Consider the following 18511-nt stretch of genomic DNA (forward strand, 5'->3'; position numbering starts at 1 on the left):
TGGCAGGTATACCATAAATTCTGAGGCTGGGGCGGGGGTGGTACAAGAACTTGTTAGAAGGGACTGCAGGCAAGAAAGTGTGGGACTGAAGACTGAAGTGAAAACCAGGGGCCAGAAGAGCTCAGGTCCTCCCTTCAGGCACTTTCTCTAATTACTGAACCTCTATTGAATTCCTGAACCTTATGTCTTTTCTACTGGCCACTCCGCTAGGTTTATCACTGCATTAAATTCTCCTTTATCCTGGAACAACGTTTTAAAAAGAACTCTACCATAATACTATCTCTCTTATTCCAGCCACAAAAGAGCCCTCTTCTGGGTCACTTCGGGGAATTTTTCACTCAAAATGTTAACTGCGGATGGTGGCCAAAGTTGGCAATATGTATTTCTCACATCTTCACCTGGATACTCGGTACCTCTTTCTACCTAAAGGATCATCCGTGGGCGGGGTTTAAATCACATCAGCCAGTGTGTGTGAAGGTGCCTTTCAAACTGTTCAGAGTGTTGCTTAAGCCTGCATAGTGAGGCATTATCATCAGTTACGTAAGGAAACAGGGCCGTTCGCTAGGCAAACTCGCCCAGCATCACAGAGCTAAAGGCTAACTTCTGCAGCAGAATCCACCTACCCCAAGCCCGAGGTCCCCATAAAACGCTTACCGTCGCCGAAGTGGATTCTGAGGAAAACCAAACTCCGCCAAATCTCGCGCCTCTGGGACTCGGGGGCGGGGTGGGGAGCACGAAGCATCGCGAGATGACGGCGTTTTCCCGCGAAGGAGAAGCGCGCGTTTTTCTCTGGCTGGACGCTTGGGCGAGAGACTGGGACCGCCGAGCGGCGAGTGAGGATTTAGCGTGCGGCATTGCAGGCACTGTGAGGAGGGCACCGGTTTCCGGAGTGTGTGTCCAGCCATGCCGGCGCAACGCCCCGCGAACAGCGGCGGTAAGTGAGGAGAACCTGCCTCCCAGCGCGGGCTGTGGCGTCCGGGGCGGGGGTGGGGGAGCAGCATGGAGACTGCAGCCGAGCTTTTGCGGGGAGAGCCTACCCCGGGCAGAGATTGAGGAGGAAAGGAGGTTTCCCCTTTCTGTGGGGAGGGGTAGGGGACACCCGAAGTTGCGTGTATTTGCATAGTACAGGAGATTTTACACAGGAGACCCGCGTTTTCCTGAACATCCCCAGCTGTACACTGCGGTCCGGGCTACTACTGGTTGACATAGTGAAGACCTAGGAGGTCTCTGAGAGGTGATGCTGGCGTCCCCCCTGGGTCTTCAACTTTTGCGTCAAATGCATCTCGGAAGGCGACAAGGGTTGTTTAATTCGGACATCGAGTAATTGGTCATTTTTTAAAACTGCAATTTAAAAGCCCTTTCCCCCCCGCCTTCCCCGCCAGGGCCCCTAGCTCCAGATGTGGTTGAACAGCCGGAGACTGCCGTGATTACCTCAGTCATGCTAGAGGAGGAAGAACAGCTTGAGGCTGCTGGGCTAGAGAGAGAGCGGAAGATGCTAGAAAAGGTAATTTAGGCATCAAGTTCATCGTCGTTAAGTAGTAATCTGATGCGTCCTTGGGGGTGTGGTTTGTGTGCTTAAGTTTACTAGTTGTTTTTTTTTTTTTTTAATTAACTTTTAAACGGACTACCTTATTTATCTATTTTTACCGATACTACTTTTGGGAAAGCTTTGCACGAGCTTGGAATCATGCTTCTATCAGTTATAGTCTTGGTCTGGAAAGTGGCCTCATCTCTCTTAAGTTAGCATTTCAAATTGCTTGTTCAGCCATAATAATAATTCTTCCAAAGTCGGTAGTTAATTTTTTCAGTGTTCTCTTTCCATCTAAGTAATCAACTTGCTTTTTGCTTTCTTTTTCATTGTACTTTTTCAGTGACATTGTCCTTGAGGTTTTCTTATTTTGAAGACTGCTAAAAGCACTTTTTAACCTCTTAAAAAGCTTCAGTTTTTGAATATATTTAACTCCAGTACTGTCCCACCCCGTTGCTTACCTGCCAACTCTTAATGTGCTCCCTACTAAGTAATTTCTTGTAATAATTTATTTGGCCCTCCCAGTATTACGATTATATCGATACTTTTGATATTTCCAGTTACATATGATGAAGCTGAGGCAACTGGGGCTCGTGTCACACACTAATGAGCTCAAATTTGACTGCTTCCAGAGTTGTTTTTAACATTATACCTCTCTAAGGACATTAATACTGAATTAACATCCTGTAATTATAAAACTACTTAAATTGGGGAGTAATGTACTCCAAAGGCAAGTAATACATTAGTTGGTTCCCTCCTATTTTATATCAGTAATGATTCTTTTGTTAGCCTTGTTAACACCTCGTGCTCATTTACTGTTCTACTGGGAAAGGTTCTAAATGCTGTACATGTATTTTACTCATTGAATTCTCAACTATTCTATCATGTAGATACTACTGCTAACTCATTACTATTATTAAACTTAATAGTTTAATTATTAGTATAAATTATTTTTAAAGTATTCTGTAAAGTAGGTTCTATTTTCATTCTGTGTTACAGATGAGGAAACTGAGGCACCTAGAGGTTGCCTGGGGTCCCACAGCTAGTAAATGGCAGAGCAAAGATGGTAATGTAGGCCCTGTGGTTTCAGAATTCACACTTTTTAACCAGGTTGCTATACTTTCACTCCAGTAAATTCTAGTTCTGTTGTTACTCATCATCTGTAGTTGTATTGGTTAAGGTAATAAGTTAATAAATTTTAATAGAATTGGGAGGTCAACCATAAACCACTTTTACTCATTCTGTGAATTCCCATAGTACTCTGTTACACAGTATTATCATTACTTACTTTCTCACTTTGTTTCTTGAGGGCACATCACATTTTTTTTTTGTAGACTGTGCACTTGGCAGATAGTAGGCAGATAATAGGATAATAAATGTCCGTTGAATTTCTAACTAAAGTAAAAGAATATTTTATAATATATTACATAACATATATGACTATATAAATAAAATAAACTTTGTGGCTATTGTAGCAAGGTGAATTGTAAAGGATGGATCCTGGAGCACAGTCCAGAGTAGAATCAACTTCAGAGATTGTAAGAACGATAAACCCTTAATTTTGAGTAGTGTAGTTCAGTTTTATAACCCATGAAGATTGTTGGATAAGGAAATGCTATTCAAAGAAAGAGAGGTATAATAAGAATACATTTCAAAAATGCTTTAACAGGGACTTCCCTGGTGGTCCAGTGATTAAGACTCACACTTTCAATGTAGGGGGCGTGGGTTCAATCCTAAATTGGGAACTAAGTTTCCATAGGCCCTGCAGTGCGGCCAAAAATTTTTTTAAAATAAAAAACAATTTTAAAAAGATCTGTCAAAATTTATAGAACCATAAGTATTTGCTGATTAAACGTGGAGTTCATTTCTCCTTTTAGTGAAAATTTTAAGCTTTTGAACAAACACTTTGTCATTCTAAGATTTTTTTGGAATTGTTAACACTTGAGGGATAGGTACGGTACAACTAGCTTTTCTTTAGCAGTTATGTATTGTAGAACTTAAAATAGCAATTTTTTAATTGATTTTTCAGATTTTCCATGAATAAAGCTCTTTTCAGTCCCATTGGTACAAGGGTGAAAGACTGTGGTTCATTGTTATTACATGTCTTTTTATAAACAGGTATTGAAAGAATTTTGTTACTTTTTGTCCTTGACATAAATTATTCCTACCTCAGTGACTATGGAGAAAATTCCAATAAGTCTCTTATAGGTCTTTGGAGCTAAAAAAAATTCATCATACAAAAGTAATGATTCCTTTTAGGAGAATACAGTATTTATGGGCATATATTTCAAAGTACTTAAGAGAGGAAGAGCTAGCTTAAGTTCTTAATGAGAAGCATTTGCTTTGGTTTAGGAGATTGGAAGGTTTGTGAAGAGCCTGGAGAATGATATTGATATTCATTTGCTACAATTATTTGACTTTTCACCTGAATTTCCTTTTGAAAGAAGTCATTGTTAGTCTAGAAGTCTTTAGAGTAGCCTTAATGTCTGTGTAGTGGGGGGAAGGGAAAGGTAAGAGTTGTGAGGGTTCTTGGAAAGGTAAAAGGAAAACAGCTCATATTGTGTAGACTGAAGTAGAACTCCCTCTGCAAAAAGAAAATGAAAAAAAAAATTCTGGGCTTGGGAGAGGTGATGGGATAGACAGTGAAGAATTAATGCTCATGGTATCCATTGGCATACTCTTTTACCCATGAAGAGAAACTTACCACCAGGCACTCGGTACTTTCCACAGATGAAGTTATGATTTACTTTAGTATAACAAATAACAAAATTAAGAAAGAGGAATGATAGATGAGAAGATTTACTACAAAATTATTTTGAAATATGGAAGACTGGGTTTAAAGGTTAACCATTGGCATAGTCTTATAAATTATTGTTCCATGATGGCATGTTAAAGGATTAATTACTTTTAAAATGTATGCTAATTTATTCTGAACAAGACTTAAAGCAGCAGATAAATTAAGCCCAAAGGATTTTAAGTAAAATATAAAAATAAAGTTAAATATAGTTATTTTTATGAAAGTCAAGTAATTTCATTTCATGTATAATGTCCATTGCATTCAGTGACTGTTGGAATCATAGTAGTAAATTGGTAATAGTCAAAGAAAGGCCATCCTAAAATAACTGAAAATAGTTTTATGAGATACTGACAGATTATTTGCATGGAGAAGTTTATGGATGATTTTTAAAGAATTTTAATTTTCTTGTAATCCACATATATTACTTTCATTAGATTTATTCCTTCATGTCTTATTGTAACTACTTTTGTAATAGAAAATAATTTGTTTTGAAAGACAAGTTAGATGATGTAACATCTGAGAAATACAAGCCAGTGTATAATGGTGTCTGGTTTATAATGTCAAGCCTTAACCACTGAATTAAATTTACTTCACACACACACACACACACACACACACACATATGCAGGAGTGGGATTGGTGTTTAGTAAGATTTGCACATATTCAACTCTTTCTTGATTTTAGCCCACTTAGTGCTTTTCTTTTGAGTTCAGATTACAGTATTTAGTTGGCCACTTATAAACTGGATTTGGCCTCTGCCTGTTTATGTAAATAAGGTTTTATTGGAACACAACTTTGGTTTATATATTTATTGTCTGTAACTGTTCAAAGGCAGATTTAAGTATTCGCAGTACAAACCATATCATGCTGAAATATTTAAATATTTGCCCTTTTACAAAAAAAGTTTGTGAACCATTGAACTATGCTATTTATTTGTTGCTTTTGTTTTCTCTCTTGTGCCTTCTGTTTACTTTTATTGTGACTTGAGAGATCCTCCTTAGCCACTAGAATGTTGCATACTTTTATAAATGAAAAATAGATAGTGTGTGACAGCAATATGAAAAGCAGAGGTTTGTAGATAGAAGTTGTACAGAGGTCAAAGATAAAGCTAAGAGTATGAGAGTAAAAGGAACCTAAAAGGTAAGGGCAGATCTTGGGTAACACAGTACTGAGGAGAAAAGAAGCTTATAAGAAATTAACAGATTTAGCTTGTTGAAATATTTTAACAATATCGTATTTAAGTTCTAATACTAGATGTTCTAGTCCTTAGCCAGTGGGGTTATCTTCTACTTCCAGTGCTCTTTCACATAAAACTGGTGTATAAAATTTTTCTTTTTCTGAAATCATTTAGTTTTTTAAAAACTTAATTTCAACTTGAATTAAATAGTTACTTTCGAATTGTTATTTCAGATATTTTGAAAATGGGCCTTCAGTTTCGTAGATGCCAAAAACCATGTTTTCAGTGTCTGAAATTTCAATATTTTGGTAGCCAAGCTATTAACATATTTTACCAGATTGCCTGTTGAACCCCAGAATCATATTTTTTTAAGCTATTCTAGTTTTTTGTTTGAAGATAGGCATTTTTAGTAAGTGAATTTAGTATTATAAAAGTATTTTATTAATTATAGGAAATATATTAAACCTAAAGTGCAGTTCTTTAGTCATCTTTGTTACACAGTGTGCGGAAGGATCAATGTATGTCAGCAAACTTAATACTTATGGAAACTTTCTCTTTGGATAGGCTCGCATGTCTTGGGATAGAGAGTCCATGGACATTCGATATCGTAGACTTCAACATTTGCTTGAAAAAAGCAATATTTACTCCAAATTTTTATTGACTAAAATGGAACAGCAGCAGTTAGAGGTATGTATGTGTGATTGATTATAGTTAACAGCTTAATTTTTTTAAAAAAAGCTTTATTGAGATATAAATTATATGAAATATAATGCACACATTTTAAAATTTAGAGTTAGTTGAGTTTTGACCTGTGTAACCATCAGTACAGTCAAGATAAAGAACATTTCCATTACCCACAGAAGTTCTCTTCTCTCAGTGATCTCTGCTTCTGGCTCTGGACAAACACTGATCTCTGTTTGCTGTAATTATAAATTGGTATTGATTTTTCTAGAATATTGTATGGATGGAATCATAGGAAAAACATTCTTTTGGTGTTTTGCTTCTTTACTTTAGCTCAGCATATTTTTAAGATTCACTTATGTGTATTTATTTAATAGATCATTTTTGTTCCTAAGAAGCATTCCATTGTATGAATATACTAACATTTTTTTAATTCACCTTTTGACTGATTTTTATTCTATCCAGTGACTTTTTTTTTTTGGATGCTAGAAATTTTGTATTTTATTTTGCTCAGTCCTTTTTTTTTTTAATGCTTTATTGAAATGTAATTGATACACACAAAACAGTACATATTTAAAATGTATACCCATGAAGCCACCCCAACTGTGATAATGAACATAACCATTAATTCCCAAAAATTCTGTCTGTCTCCTTTTTAATGAGATATGACATAGAGCATTATCTTAGTTTCAGCTGTATAGTGTAATGATTCAGTATTGCTGTATATTTCAAAATGATCACCCCAGTAAGTCTAGTGAATGTCACCATACCTAGTTTAAAAAAATTTTTTTCCTTACAATGCACACTTTTAAGATTTACTCTCAGCAACTTTCAAATATGCAATAAGTATGGTGGCACACTGGTAAAGAATCTGCCTGCCAATGCAGAGATGCAGGAGATGCAGGTTTACCTCTGGGTTGGGAAGATCCCCTGGTAGGAAATGGCAGCCCACTCCAGTATTCTTGCCTGGAAGATTCCATGAACAGAGGAGTATGGTGGGCTATATTCCATGGAGTCGCAGAGAGTCGGACATGATCGAGCATGCAGCACACACATTATTCACTGTGGTCACCATGCTGTATAGTACATCCCTTTGACTTGTTTATTTTATAACTGGAAATTTCTACCTTTTGACCCGCCCGACCCTCCAACACTAATCTGTTCTCTGTATCTGAGCTTTTTTTTTTTTTAAAGATTCCACATGTGAGATTATATAATATTTATCTTTCTCTTTAATTTTACTTAGTATAAGGCCCTCAGATCCATCCATATAGTCACAAATAGCAAAATTAGATTCTTTTTTTATGGCTGAATTCTGCCCCCTTTTTAATTCCCTGCCATCCCTCACTTTCTGGCTTTCCTCATTTCCTGTCTTCTGATCTGCTTTCTGTAATTATAGGTTTGTCTTCATTTTCTGTTGGTGACAGGTTCTTTTAGTTTTTATGTTTGAAAAAGTCTTCATTTACCTTCATTTTTAAAAGATTATCTACAGGACGAAGAATGTGTTTTTCTTTAGTGCTTCCCCCACCCCCCCCATGCAGTATTTTAATTATATTTCACTGCTTTCTAGCTTTCACTGTTTCTAAGAAAGCCCAAGTCCTTATGATGGCCAGAAGACCATAAGCAGTCTGGTTGCCTCTCTCAACCCCATTACCTTTCAAACCTTGTTCCAGGTGTGTTTCCTGCTTGGAACCCTCTTCTCAATAGATTCCTGCCTGGCTTACTTCATTATCATCTTCAAGCTTTGGCTTAAATATTTTTCCAATGAGATCTGCCCTGACAACCTTAAATAAAGTTACCTGGCACCTCTTCCCTCATCTTGTTTACCTTGTTTTGTTCTTCCCATTGCATTTATCATCTAAGACACTGTATAATTTATTTCTAAGTCTACTATAATAGATGAAGATTTTAAAACTTGGGCTAATGTTAACACTACAATAAATCCTTTTGTCCCCATCATTGACTGTTAATGATTATCAATGAAGATCTTGCTACATTTGCTAAATTTTCTTTTTTCTTTTTTGGAGCCCTTTTCAAAACACTGATAAAATGAAACAGAAAAACAAATACCAAGCTTAATGACTCCTAAGGCAAATACCCTTAACCACCTCTTGGAAATAATTTGAATCGTTTTATGTCCTGCTTTTAAAACTTTGTTAGGGGGCTTTGGAGCAGCTTCTAGTCTAAGAATAACTTGGTCCCTCTTCTGAAAGTTTTTCTTGATGCCCTGTGTGTTAAGAGGCCTTTCAGGTTTGGCTGATGGGAATATGAACTGTTCCTGATCCCTTGTGAGTACAGAGATTGTTCTGCCTGCTTTCTAGTTGCTCTTTTCCTGGCCCTCATTTTCTACACTCACACACTGATTAATATTCAGCCTGAGAGTGCCCCTGTAAGAGCTTCTTTTGTATGTTGCTTTCTCCCCTCTGGTACTTTGACCGTGGTTTGCCAGCTCCTCTGAGTTTTGCACTTTGTCTTCTCAGCTCAGACTGCAGAGCTCTACTTGGGTTTCCCTCCATTGTTTGCACTTGGACGTTGCCTCTAGGCAGGAAGCTTAGTAGTCAGAAGATTCACCTTGTTTGTTTCCCTCTTGTCAGTGTTCAGTGTCCTTTGCTGCGTGATGAAAAGTTGCTGAAAACCATTGGTATGTTTTATCTGGATTTTAGTTGCTTAAGGCAGGAGGGTAAATCTGTTCCCTTTTACTTTGTAAAGGCTTGAAGCTCAAGTTTTTGTTTTTTTTAATTTTTGTATACAGTTTCTTCATTGTGATCTTAAGTTATTTGATATATGTGTTTCATACTTTGCATTTTCCACTTTTGACACTAAGAAAAAATTATCTTGTAGGAGCAGAAGAAGAAAGAGAAATTGGAGAGAAAAAAGGAATCTTTGAAAGTTACAAAGGTAATAAATAGTAAGCTAGAATATTTTATATACATTACCTTAGATATTGAAGACATTCTCTTGTATTCTTTTGACTCTTGATCATCTTTTTAATTTTAACCTTCTTTATCTGATAACCTTTCTTTGTTGGTTGCATAGAAACATGTAAAATCTGTTTCTCAGAATCTTAGATATGGAAGGAGAGCTAAACTGTGACCTTTAGTTTCTTATCCTGTGGACTGTATTTCATAGTAGCAAAATTTCACTTTATAATCTCAGGAAAAATCTACAAATATTTTATTCCTTGAGGCATTTTATAAGTGACCAACTCTTTTGGAGCCTGTAATGATTGCTCTTCTTCATGCCTCTAACCATACCAATAATCTAAATTTGTATCTTGTATGTAGCTGTAGCAGTGGAACCAAAACTGGAGTAGATAGCATGTGTGGTAATAGCATTTCAGATAGAGCATCCATTTAGGGATAGTCTGAATTTTAGATGTGATCTTTTGGAGGAATATGTTTTCATTTTTTTTAACATGAGGCTTTATATGCCATATTGATAGGAATTGCACAGACAACACTTGTGCTAGTGAAAAGAGAAATAATATGGGTAACAATTATTGAGTGCTTACTGTGTGCCAGGTGTTGTTCTAAACTTTACATGTCTTTACTTAATTATCAAAGTAGCTCTTTTAGGAAGAGATACTGTTATCCACATTTTATGTATAAAGAAGCTGATGCAAGGAGATAGAGTACAGTCCATCCTCATTATTCATAGATTCCATATTTTCCAATTAGCCTACTTGCTATAATTTGTTACCCCAAAATCAATACCCTTGTTTTTGTGGCCATTCACAGACATGTGCATGTATGGAATGGCAAAAAATTTGAGTCTCTTGATAAGTAATATTCCCAGCTGAGGTCAGAGCTATCTGCCTTATTTAAGCTGTCACAGTGTCAACTTTTGTTGACACAAAAGTGTCCTTTTTGTGTCTGTAATGCCATGATTTTTGTATTTTTGTGGTTTTGGTGATTTTGCTGTTTAAAAGACTGTCAGTCACATCGTGCTGCAGTGCTGTCTAATGTTTCTTATGCAAGAAGACTGTGATGTGCCTTATGGAGAAAATATATCTGTTAGATAAGCTTCCTTCATGTGTGAGTAAATTGCTCTTGGCTTTGAGTTCAGTGTTAATCAGCATATGTTTTAAATGAGCTGTCATAACAGGGTTATGTATTGATCAGTTAATGAAGATGTGCTTGCAGGAACCTAAACTTGTGTTTCTTCTAGATGCACTGATTCGGTGTTCACTAATTCAGTATTCATGATGACTTTATAGAACTCAGCTATTGTGAATGAGAATTGACTAAGTTTGAAGGTCACATAGCTAGTTAATTGTAAGCTAGAATTTGATCCTAGGATTAATTTCAGACTCCACACTTAATTTCTACCCCAAACTGCCTTTGTTAGAAAATATCAAAATGCCAATAAGAAAAATAGGGAGGGTATCTAAGTCCAGTTACTTGATTTTTAGTGTAGTTAGTGGTGATGTTAAAGTACATAACAGGTAACTGTACAACAAAAGCAATTGTGGAAAACTGATACTTGACTCAGTTGCTAATTCCAGGGACTTTGGGTTTTTGAAGAATGTACTTATAATTTTACTGGCTTAACCAACCATTTGCTCTGTACTCTTCAACCTGTTGCTTTAAAACAGTCTTTACTTTCACCAAGCTAACTTTTTATACCAGCTTTTGGGGTTTTTTTTCCTTTTATTCTAAAGGTGTCAGCCATCATATTCTGTCTATTCCATTTCACTATTCTCTTGATATTTTCTTTTTTAATCCTTTACATTTTTTACTTCATTTTTATATTTACCTTCTTTGTCATTTTTATTTTTCATGCATGTTGTCTTCCTATTCTTTTCCAACTCTCATTTTGAGACTGTTTTTGAATGTCTCTTCCTTTCTTTCATCTCCTTTCACTAGTATTTTTTCCATTGGTTTTCTCTTTGATAATCTACTCTCAGTTGTATTTAACTTACAAATTATACTGAAATGAGTACTCCTTCCATACCATAATCATTGAGTATCTTCAGCATAAACACAGAGAATAGATGTACATGGTAATTACAAAAAATAAAAATGCCTCTGTTTAATTTTGAAATTTGTCTTACATGGAAGAAAATGGAGGAAAGTAGAGTCTTTGGGAAAAAGTAGAGAGTTACAAACAAGTTATAATAGGGAAATATAGGAAAAGGTTACCTTTTAATAAGCATAATAGTGAAGAGTTCTAGATTTGGTTCAACTGCAAGGAAAGCTTACTTAATCAGTGCCTTAAAACTTGTAATACCATAGAAGTTTTGGGAAAATAATAGTATAAATCCTTGTTTTGTAGGATAAAAATTCCATTGATGCAAGAGAGGAGAATGCAGGTAAATTTCTTTGTTATAGTTTTGAAGAATATGTGTTTATATTTTTTGCTTAATTTACAATAAAAACTAAAATGGTGTTGTTTTTATAGTCATGAAAAAGAAGAGAGGAAGAGAAGACGAATCATACAATATTTCAGAGATCATGTCAAAAGAGGTAAAAATAAAGGGGGAAGGACACTTAAGGTTTTATGTTGTGTATAACCTATGTGATATTGATAACTATTACTTAAAGGTGTACTGATTACTGATATTTACCTGTCTTTTCAGCCAGTTAAGTGTTTTAGGGAAGAAGATGGTACCGTCTTCCTGTCTGTTAAAAGATCATGAGCTTGACCTAGTGAGAAATTGTTATAACTTCTTATAACCTCAAAATTGTATCTTAAGAAAGATTGTTAGGGAGCTAAAACCATAAACTAATTTCTAAAGCCATTTCTGTTTTCACCTTCTCACTTAGTACCTCATTAAATGAAAATTAATTAAAGAGTAGCTTTAATTACAACAAACCCTAAATATTCCTTAAGCATAATTTAATATATCACATTCTTAATATTAACAAAAATTCTAACTTTATTATCTGCTCTACTTTTCTTTTATCTGAAATTATAACTCTTCACATCTTAATAAAGTATAAAGTTTAACATAATACTTATCTTTTTTAAAAAGTTAATTAATTTATTTATTTTGGCTGTGTTGGGTGTTTGTTGTTGTGCAGGCTTTTCTATAGTTTCTGTGTGTGGGCTTCTCATTGCAGTGGCTTCTCTTGTGGGACACCGGCTCTAAGGTGTGTGGGCTTCAGTAGTTGCAGTTCCCAGGCTCTAGAGCACAGGCTCAGTAGTTGTGACGATTGCTCTGCACCATGCGGCATCTTCCTGGACCAGGGATTGAACCTGTGTCTCCTGCATTGGCAGGCAGATTCTTTACCACTGAGCCACAGGGAAGCCCCATGATACTTGTCTTTACTCTCCGGATATACTCTTTATTTTCCCTTCTTTCCCCATTAAAAATAATATTCAGGACCCTCTTGATTTGTTGTGGAACACACTGAGACTGCAGTGAAAAACACTTATTAATTAATAATAGTGAAAACACTATTAATGAGGTTTATTTAAGTTTAGCTAATCACATAGCTGTTATTTTAATTCATCAAATGTTGGTGGCATATTTGCTATGAGCAAGCTTTGTGCTAAGTGGATAAGGTCAATTAGTAAAGAAAGGTAATTGTTATAGGGACGATTCTATTTTAGGTTAATCATTAAAGGGATGTTGCCTATAAGTTTAAATTATATATAATGGCCCATCTCTGGGAACTCTGCTTCCCAAGTAATGAGCATTAAGCTAGAATATCTTTATTTAGCTCACAGGAAACATCCTGACCAGACCCACCTGTGAATGACTGCAGGGAGGAAGAAATGAACACATCTCTTGATGTGAACTGGGCTTCCCTTGTGGTTCAGCAGTGAGGAATCCGCCTGCCAGTGCAGAAGATGGGGTTTGATCTCTGGGTGGGGAAGATCCCCGTGGGAAAGGAAATGGCAACCCATTCCAGTATTCTTGTCAGGAAAAATCCCATGGACGGAGGAGCCTGGCGGGCTACAGTCCACAGGGTTGCCAAAGAGTCAGACACAACTTAGTTACTAAACGATAACATTGATGTGAACCGGGAAATGTTTGACTTTACTCCCACCTCTTTTAGTATAAAAGGAGCCTGAATTCTAACTCAGGCAAGATGGTTCTTTTGGGTCAGGAGCCCACCATCGTCCTGGTTTGCTGGCTTTATGAATAAAGTTGTTATTCCTTGCCCCAACAGCTCTCTCTCAATTATTGGCCTGTTGTGCAGCAAGCAGTATGAACTTAGACTCAGTAGCATCATCACTCATTTTGCCTCAGCATTTATGCAGTGAGAAATATTTGGAAGGAAGTAGTCAAATATACTCTTGAGAGTCCCTTGGACTGCAAGAAGATCCAACCAGTCCATCCTAAAGGAGATCAGTCCTGGGTGTTCATTGGAAGGACTGATGTTGAAGCTGAAACTCCAATACTTTGGCCACCTCATGTGAAGAGTTGACTTACTGGAAAAGACCCTAATGCTGGGAAGGATTGGGGGCAGGAGGAGAAGGGGACGACAGAGAATGAGATGGCTGGATGGCATCACTGACTCAACGGACATGGTTTGGGTAGACTCCGGGAGTTGGTGATGGACAGGGAGGCCTGGCATGCTGTGATTCATGGGGTCGCAAAGAGTCGGACATGACTGAGCGACTGAACTGAACTGAGTCAAATATAATTGGATAATTGGAAAATGCATTGAGCATATAGAGGGGTATGTAACTCAAGCCTGAGTTTCATAAAGGTTTCATCTAGGAAGTTGAGACTTGAGGGATGAAAATTAAATCATGTAAAGGTGGTGGGCACAGGTTAATAGAAATAATAAGATATAGGGTAGATGCTGGGTTTGTGTTATAGGAAGAGATGATAAATCTTTGACAAATGTCCAGAGGCAGAAGAGTTCCTGGAAAATTAAAAAAAATTTAAAAAGAAATTATATTTGGCTCCAGTTTATAAACAGAAGAGAGGTATAGGATGAAGCTGTAGAGGTAAGTGGCGTCAGGAGTTTAGGAAGTTTAATTTCTAACAAGAATACTTAATAGTTGCTATTGTTTTGATTCATTCACAAATTGTTCTCCAGAAAGATTAATCTCAGCTAGGCATTTTAAAAGACAACTCTTCTATCTATTCTCTATATTAAATCTCTTTAGCCTTAGAATATGAATATCTGTATTTATATGATACTTTACATACACATATGTATGTATGTGTGTGCTGTCAGCCACTTACATGTCCTTTTATTCTCCTGTGTATCTCAAATTTGAGATATGCTTAAAATTTCTTGAGTGTATTTTACTGTTTTATCCACTTTAGCCTCTGCATATGCTATCCTAGAATTTAATTCTGTCTTTAATTATTATGCCCTGATGACAGTTTTTTTCAGAAAATTTGATGTAATGTTCTACTAAGTCACTAGGGTCTCCATACCCTTAGCATCTAGTAGGTAATTCAAAATCAGAACACTTTTATTCTTTATTTTTAATGTATTTGTCTTTGCCTCTTGCTCAGGATTTCATATTCAGGTCTCTAATCTTGAGAGAGGCCTAAAGTGAGCTGGAGTTGGGATTTTAATACATTTGGAAGTGAATCCTTGAATAATGGTGGTAACCACAGCTTGACTCTAGAGCAGGGTTTTGAAAACTTCTTCTGTCAAGGGCTAGATAATAAACATTTTATGACTTTGAATAGTTTTGTGGGTAACTCACCCTGAACTTTGCCGTTGTATCCAGAAAATAGTCACAGACAAATTGTAAACCAATGAGCCTGACTTTTTTTCTAATTAAACTTTCAGTTCAGTTCAGTTCAGTCACTCAGTCGTGTCCGACTCTCTGCGACCCCATGAATCGCAGCACGCCAGGCCTCCCTGTCCATCACAAACTCCCGGAGTTTACCCAAACTCATGCCCATCGAGTTGGTGATGCCATCCAGCCATCTCATCCTCTGTCATCCCCATCTCCTCCTGCCCCCAATCCCTCCAAGCATCAGGGTCTTTTCCAATGGGTCAACTCTTCGCATCAGGTGGCCAAAGTATTGGAGTTTCAGTTTCAGCATCAGTCCTTCCAATGAACACCCAGGACTGATCTCCTTCAGGATGGACTGGTTGGAACTCCTTGCAGTCCAAGGGACTCTCAAGAGTCTTCTCCAACACCACAGTTCAAAAGCATCAATTTTTCAGTGCTCAGCTTTCTTCACAGTCCAACTCTCACATCCATACATGACCACTGGAAAAACCATATAGCCTTGACCAGATGAACCTTTGTTGACACAGTAATGTCTCTGCTTTTTAATATGCTTTCTAGGTTGGTCATCACTTTCCTTCCAAGGAGTAAGCGTTTTTTAATTTCATGGCTGCAGTCACCATCTGCAGTGACTCTAGAGCCCAAGAAAATAAAGTCTTACACTGTTTCCACTGCCTCCCCATCTGTTTTCCATGAAGTGGTGGGACCAGATGCCATGATCTTAGTTTTCTGAATGTTGAGCTTTAAGCCAACTTTCATTCTCCTCTTTTACTTTCATCAAGAAGCTTTTTAGTTCCTCTTCACTTTCTGCCATAAGCTGGTGTCATCTGCATATCTGAGGTTATTGATATTTCTCCAGGCAGTCTTGATTCCAGCTTGTGCTTCTTCCAGCCCAGCGTTTCTCATGATGTACTCTGCATATATAAGTTAAATAAGCAGGGTGACAATATACAGCCTTGACGTACTCCTTTTCCTCTTTGGAACTAGTCTGTTGTTCCATGTCCAGTTCTAACTGTTGCTTCCTGACCTGCATACAGGTTTCTCAAGAGGCAGGTCAGGTGGTCTGGTATTCCCGTCTCCTTCAGAATTTTCCACAGTTTATTGTGACCCACACAGTCGAAGGCTTTGGCATAGTCAATAAAACAAAAATAGATGTTTTTCTGGAACTCTCTTGCTTTTTTGATGATCCAGCGGATGTTGGCAATTTGATCTCTGGTTCCTCTGCCTTTTCTAAAAACCAGCTTAAACATCTGGAAGTTCCTGGTTCACGTATTGCTGAAGCCTGGCTTGGAGAATTTTGAGCATTACTTTACTAGCATGTGAGATGAGTGCAATTGTGCGGTAGTTTGAGCATTCTTTGGGATTGCCTTTCTTTAGGATTGGAATGAAAACTGACCTTTTCCAGTCCTGTGGCCACTGCTGAGTTTTCCAAATTTGCTGGCATATTGAGTGTAGCACTTTCACAGCATCATCTTTCAGGATTTGAAGTAGCTCAACTGGAATTGCATCACATCCACTAGCTTTGTTCGTAGTGATGCTTGCTAAGGCCCACTTGACTTCACATTCCAGGATGTCTGGCTGTAGGTGAGTGATCACCCCATCGTGATTATCTGGGTCATGAAGATCTTTTTTGTACAGTTCTTCTGTGTATTCTTGCCACCTCTTCTTAATATCTTCTGCTTCTGTTAGGTCCATACCATTTCTGTCCTTTTTCGAGCCCATTTTTGCATGAAATATTCCCTTGGTATCTCTAATTTTCTTGAAGAGATCTCTAGTCTTTCCCATTCTGTTGTTTTCCTCTATTTCTTTGCATTGATTGCTGAGGAAGGCGTTCTTATCTCTCCTGGCTATTCTTTGGAACTCTACATTCTTTCCTTTTCTCCTTTGCTTTTTGCTTCTCTTCTTTTCACAGCTATTTGTAAGGCCTCCTCTGACAGCCATTTTGCTTTTTTGCATTTCTTTTCCATGGGGATGGTCTTGATCCCCTGTCTCCTGTACAATATCACGAACCTCCGTCCGTAGTTCATCAGGCTCTCTGTCTATCAGATCTAGTCCCTTAAATCTATTTTTCACTTCCACTGTATATTCATAAGGGATTTGATTTAGGTCTTACCTGAAAGGTCTAGTGGTTATCCCTACTCTTTTCAGTTTAAGTCTGAATTTGGCAATAAGGAGTTCATGATCTGAGCCACAGTCAGCTCCAGGTCTTGTTTTTGTTGACTGTATAGAACTTCTCCATCTTTAGACATTTATAAAAACAGGTTGCTGGCTAGAGTTGGTCCATGGGTAGTAGTTTGCCTTTTTACTAGAGGACTGTGAATTTGGACTTCAGATAAACTTCAACTAAGAAAAAAAACAAACTGGACAATTTGGGAGTAAATATTCCAATTTTAAGTGCTGCTTACGAATTCAGGATTTTATAAGATGCCATGGGCCTAATTTTGTCTCATGTTTGATTTCTCTGTATTTTAGTTACTTTGCGAGCCTCATCCCCATTTCCTGGCAGAAAATCAGAATAAGAATAAATGTTTGTTGAATAAATAAATGAATGGACCGCAATCATTGTTATTTTGTTTCTGTTTTCTCATTGTTTTAGGAAATTTTGTCTGTGGCCAAGAAAAATAAAAAGGAGAATGAGGTAAGAGATTTATAAGAGATAATAAATTTAGGAGTCATATTTGTGTTCCTGATCATTAGTTCTTTTTTCTCTTAGTCACCAGTGTACATTTTTTCTCACTAGTTATCCTATAACATTCTTCTTTCCTATCTATCAACTTTAAGTATAATCTATTATATGTTCCTTAATATGTAAATATTAATTTTTGAGTCTTTGAGAGTCTGGCAAACATGCAGGTAACTGTTACTATATGCATATATACATTCCACATGTATATATTCCACAGCTTGTGGAAGTCCCTTGGGATACTTCAGTCTTGTTTCTGGCCTTCCAAGATTTTCTTTGCTTTTGTTTGAGAAGGCTTGTTTCTGTCCCCACCCTCAACCCCTCCTTTTATGTAGAGAGATGCCTTGTGACCTGGATATTTACTATCCAAGGCTCTATAATTACAGGATTTTTTTCTTTCTTCAGTATAAGGTTTGGTTTATGATGCAGTTACAACCCAACTATGTTAAATGTAAATAAGATTAAGCATATTTTTTTGATAAATCTTAGATGTATTTTAAAAGATAAACTCCAATCTAATCTTCTGTCAAAATTTACTGTGGAATTGACCGCACTTTGTAATATATAATAAGTAACATACTGATCTTGTGTTCATTCTGATAAGTTTTGTTAAGTGTATATATCTTTGTAACCATCATCCAAATCAAGATTTTAGCACCTTTTCATTATGGTATAAGGATCTCTGGTATCCTTGCCAGTCATTTGCCCACCTCTGTTTTCTGTTCCTTTTCATTCACCGTGGATGATGATCATTGATGTTGTTTTGTTTCTAGTAGGTTTTTTTATTGCTGAGTAGTATTCTATTACATATTATAATGTTTCTTTATTCATTCTCTTCATGAGCATTTGGGTTGTTTCCACTTTGTAACTATTCTGAATGAGGCTGCTATGATAATTTCTGTAAAGATCTGTGTGGACATGTTTTCATATTTTTTTGATATATACCTAGGAATGGAATTGCTGGATCATATGGTAAATGAGGTTCAACTT

The 18511-nt window shown here is 36.9% G+C and overlaps 1 protein-coding gene across 2 annotated transcripts in view; it reads left to right on the forward strand.

Moving 5' to 3' along the window:
• The first annotated feature begins 769 nt into the window (after positions 1–769).
• HELLS (helicase, lymphoid specific) overlaps positions 770–18511 on the forward strand; it is a 37469-nt gene continuing 19727 nt past the window's right edge. The window contains exons 1-7 of one of the 2 annotated variants that reach the window (XM_043926386.1): positions 770–934; positions 1383–1504; positions 6067–6189; positions 9025–9081; positions 11458–11494; positions 11584–11648; positions 17435–17476. In XM_043926386.1, coding sequence (XP_043782321.1) covers positions 904–934; positions 1383–1504; positions 6067–6189; positions 9025–9081; positions 11458–11494; positions 11584–11648; positions 17435–17476 — 477 coding nt within the window. In that variant the 5' untranslated portion in view covers positions 770–903. Of the gene's footprint in view, positions 935–1382; positions 1505–6066; positions 6190–8675; positions 8825–9024; positions 9082–11457; positions 11495–11583; positions 11649–17434; positions 17477–18511 lie in introns of those variants that run through there. The other variant, XM_043926387.1, reaches the window with a different exon arrangement.

This window comes from Cervus elaphus, chromosome 15 (assembly GCF_910594005.1).
Source record: "Cervus elaphus chromosome 15, mCerEla1.1, whole genome shotgun sequence".
In the NCBI taxonomy this organism is placed as follows: domain Eukaryota; kingdom Metazoa; phylum Chordata; class Mammalia; order Artiodactyla; family Cervidae; genus Cervus; species Cervus elaphus.